Source organism: Mitosporidium daphniae (genome assembly GCF_000760515.2).
Source record: "Mitosporidium daphniae strain UGP3 chromosome Unknown contig-218, whole genome shotgun sequence".
Lineage (NCBI taxonomy): Eukaryota > Fungi > Microsporidia > Mitosporidium > Mitosporidium daphniae.
Window position 1 is genome coordinate 1 of NW_013546602.1, and position 4,284 is coordinate 4,284.

At 40.3% G+C, this 4,284-nt stretch overlaps 2 protein-coding genes across 2 annotated transcripts; both read left to right on the forward strand.

Moving 5' to 3' along the window:
• Positions 1 to 1,047: 1,047 nt before the first annotated feature.
• DI09_218p10 (uncharacterized protein) lies at positions 1,048 to 3,502 on the forward strand (the record flags this gene model as incomplete). The annotated part of the gene is made up of 6 exons (XM_013383043.1): positions 1,048 to 1,337; positions 1,361 to 2,263; positions 2,290 to 2,698; positions 2,729 to 2,942; positions 2,971 to 3,215; positions 3,242 to 3,502. 6 exons carry the CDS (start codon positions 1,048 to 1,050, stop codon positions 3,500 to 3,502), a joined length of 2,322 nt encoding a protein of 773 aa, XP_013238497.1.
• Positions 3,503 to 3,753: 251 nt separating this feature from the next.
• Positions 3,754 to 4,127, forward strand: DI09_218p20 (dolichyl-phosphate-mannose-protein mannosyltransferase 2; the record flags this gene model as incomplete). Its single annotated transcript, XM_013383044.1, has 2 exons — positions 3,754 to 3,764; positions 3,803 to 4,127. The coding sequence occupies 2 exons, from the start codon at positions 3,754 to 3,756 to the stop codon at positions 4,125 to 4,127; spliced, it is 336 nt and encodes a 111-aa protein (XP_013238498.1).
• Between the last annotated feature and the right edge of the window lie 157 nt (positions 4,128 to 4,284).

The following is a 4,284-nucleotide window of genomic DNA, read 5'->3' on the forward strand; positions in this document are numbered from 1 at the left end:
GATGGCTTGGGGATTGAGCAAGAAGTTCAATTATCGGATGAAATTCTTACCGGGCTGCATCGGCAATGGGATTTGTGGAAAAGTGGCCGAGATGGACGTAGGAGTTGAGGCGCCTAATGGCCCATTAATAAATCGGTTGCCTAAAAATTTCGAGTGCCAAGATTCCCTCTAATTGAGTAGACTTGTGTGGTGTGATCTTATTTTAGCGTGGACGCAAGGTACTCGAACGACAAGCTGATTATAAAAAGGGTTATTTACACAAACATAGCTTGACTCTACTGGCGATCAACTTGATACGCCATTTTGCAGCATGCTATGCAATTTAAGCATCAAGCTGACTCCAAGCCGCAGATGGTGGGTTGAAAGCATGCAGTAATTGCCAATAAGATTGGTGTGAACAAAAGAGGCCTCGGATTTTTGGTGATCTACTTGGGGTGGTATGGAAAGTAACAAAATTACACCGCATTCGAGAAGAATACACGTGCCAGCTACATACCGTCTCTTCAGCAGCGGATAGATTTGATTTTCGGTTAAATCGCTAACGATCTAAAGAGATGAGCTCATTTCCAAAATACTATATATGCTCTGCGTGAAATTTCAAGCGAAATCAGAATCAAGTGGTCCTTAGCACGATTCTTCTATCCCATGAAGAGTCTGAAAAATGTGTGATTTTGCGTTTACAAGCCATCATCACGTCTGAAAATATTTTCAAAATCCTGGGGCAAGCAAATCATGATGCGTTAAAAATATATGCGGCGTTTGCATGTTTTTCTTGACAGGCTGTTTATATTTATCCAACCCCAAGAAATAGAAAGGAAGAAATTGCGATCTAGAGCAACAAAAAAGGCCAAATGTGGAGCCACTTCACGGTAGAAGAGTTTCTTAAAGTGATCGTAATGCCAAGCAGCCGAGCTATGTATTCTGCAGTGCTTCCGTGTGTTGATTTAGAGCTGTATTGGGATTAGGGAAACCCCATAGCAAAACCGATTTTTTGGCTTTGTCGAATTGGCAAATAATGGTCATGTTAGCCGTAATTTTTAAATTTTAATGGATGTTGATACTCCAAAAGCATCATTTTTGCAAGATGTCTCTGCAGGAAACTCATTCGAATGCTCTAGCCATTCGTATTTTTCACCTTCGGATCCAGAACTTCCGATATCTCACCTATTTACGTCATCTGCATCTAGCACATCGCCTTTTTTTATCTCATTAAGAGCAAATTCTTCTCAAAAGCCGATTTATGTTAATGAGGATGGAAGGATTTTCTTAGAGACCTTTTCTCCTGCGTTTTCAATGGCACAAGATTTTTTAATTGCCATTTCTGAACCAGTTAGTAGGTATGTCTTTTGCCTTATCATAGACCAAATATTATTCACGAATATCAAATTACACCATATTCCCTTTATGCCGCTGTATCGGTTGGACTTGAAACCGATGCAATTATTGATGTTTTAGACCGATTCAGTAAGACCGAATTGCCCACAGCGTTGGTTTCGTTTATTCGAACCTGCACCCTAAGTTATGGCAAAGTTAAATTGGTCCTGCATCAAGGTCGATATTGGATCGAAACTGCATTTCCTGATATCATACAGATGCTTTTAAAAGATCCTATAATTGCAGAGGCAAGGAAATCATTACCACCTTCTTCAGATAATTACTCCCTATCTTTAGCAAAGGATTCTTCTATTGATATCCCATTTTCAGAGGAGACAAATGAAATTGAAAACTCGACATTTTCTTTTGAAATCCCAGCAGGCTCAGTTGAGCTGGTGAAGCGCAGATGCATTGAAATTGACTATCCAATGTTAGAGGAATACGATTTTCTAAATGACCTTCGGAACTTTCCGTTAGATATTCACTTGACAGCAACCACCTCCATCAGACCGTATCAAGAAGTTGCATTATCAAAAATGTTTGGAAATGCAAGAGCAAGATCTGGAATAATTGTCCTTCCTTGTGGTGCTGGAAAGACATTGGTTGGCATTGCTGCCACTAGTACAATCAAAAAAAGCACCCTTGTTTTGTGTACGTCTGGCGTAGCCGTTGAACAATGGTATCAACAGTTCCGTCAATTTTCTACTATTTCTCCCGATTTGATGGCACGATTTACGTCTTCAACCAAGGAATCGTCTATTGTGATCAACGATGATGATGACCACCCTCAATCCGCTTTGGTTATAATCACCACATACACAATGGTTGCTTTTAGTGGGAAGCGATCTTACGAGGCTCAGCGTATGATGACGTGCATAAAAAAGATCGAGTGGTATTTTGGTTCTTAAAATTTAGGGGCCTATTGTTACTTGACGAAGTGCATGTCGTTCCTGCCAATGTTTTCCGCCGCGTTTTGACCACCGTGGCTGCTCATTCAAAATTGGGACTTACTGCAACCCTAGTTAGGGAGGACGATAAAATTGCCGATCTAAATTTTCTGATCGGCCCCAAGCTTTATGAGGCCAACTGGCTCGACCTAAGCCGTCAAGGCCACATAGCCACTGTGAAGTGCTCTGAAATTTGGTGTCCAATGACTTCTGATTTTTATCGCGAATATCTTGGGGCTTCTGGTAGGCGAAGGCGTCTTTTTTACGTCATGAATCCAAACAAGTTTCAAGCGTGCCAATATCTGATCGATAGCCATGAAAAAAAGGGCGACAAGATAATCGTTTTTTCAGATAATGTTTATGCCCTCAAAGTAGGGGTGTTTTTAACAAACTGTTGTTATCACTAGGCTTATGCGCTCAAGTTGAAAAAGCCATTCATTTATGGCCCAACCTCTCAAGTTGAACGGATGCGGATATTGCATCAATTTCAAAACAACCCAAATCTTAACACCATATTTCTTTCCAAAGTTGGAGACACGTCCATTGATCTTCCTGAAGCCACGTGTCTCATCCAGATATCATCACATTATGGATCGAGAAGGCAAGAGGCACAGCGATTGGGTACGATAATTGAATCTGTTTTCTTTAGGACGTATTCTCCGTGCTAAGCGACGAATGGACGATGGATTTAATGCCTATTTTTATTCCTTAGTGTCAAAAGATACCGAAGAAATGTTTTATTCCACCAAACGCCAGCAGTTTCTTATTGACCAAGGCTATACTTTCAAAGTGATCACGGAATTGGAGGGAATGAAAAAAAATAGACACTCCTTGGTATATTCGACCCAAAAAGAGCAGTTAGAGTTGTTAAAATGTATAATATTGGCTTCTGAAGTAAGGCCATTTCATAAATCATATAGACCGAAGTGGCTGAGGATGAAAATCTGGGCACCTCTGCAGATGACATTGATGGCCCCGACACAGGATATGTCTCCTCGGAGGCCCAATTAAGAGCGTCAACCTCGCCTCACAAATCGCTTTCTTCATTGACAGGTGGATCCGACCTTGTGTATGTGGAGAAAAACAAAAGGATATCCACTGCTGTCGCATCTACGAAAGGCCAATCACAGCAGACCAGCCGACATTCCTTATTTAAAGCATACTTTAAATCCAAAAAGTGATTTATTTATAAAAAGATAACCTCAAACCATTGAGTGCATTTATTTTTAAGCAATTATTGCTTGATCAAAAAGACATCACCATTGATGATGGGGTTTCGTTTAATTTTTAATGGTGCAGCCATCTTCTTCAAAAGGAAATCTTCATGATTGCTTCATTAAATGTTCAAAATATCCGTCAAAGAAATTTACATATTCCTTTCTTTGTTTGTTTTCGATCCTGGCTCTTTGTACACGCTTCTATGGAATATCAAATGGATCCACGGTCATGTAAGACTAACTCTAGCATGATAACACACATAGTTGGGATGAGGCTCATTTTGGAAAATTTGGTAGCTATTACTTGAATCACACTTTCTATACGGATGTACATCCCCCGCTTGGAAAAATGTTTATTGGGTTTGCCGGGTATCTTTCTAAATACAATGGCTCATATACGTTTCCGTCTGGGGAACACTATCCGCCCCATGTAAATTACATCTCTATGCGAATTTGCATTGCCACCCTGGGTGCTCTTGCTATTCCCCTTGTATTCATGTCATGTATCAATATGAACATGGATAAATGGACATCTGTTTTCGTAGCCACGTGCCTATTGTTTGGTGTGTGTTTTATATCTGACAATTAGACAACGGCCTTATTGGTATATCCAGACTCATCCTGCTGGATTCGATTTTAATTTTTTTCACTGCTCTGGCCACATATGCGTTCACATCATATTTGAGCTCTTGCGATAGGTGTTGTCTCTTTTTTCTTTTCCAATAGGCCCTTTAGCTACGAAAACA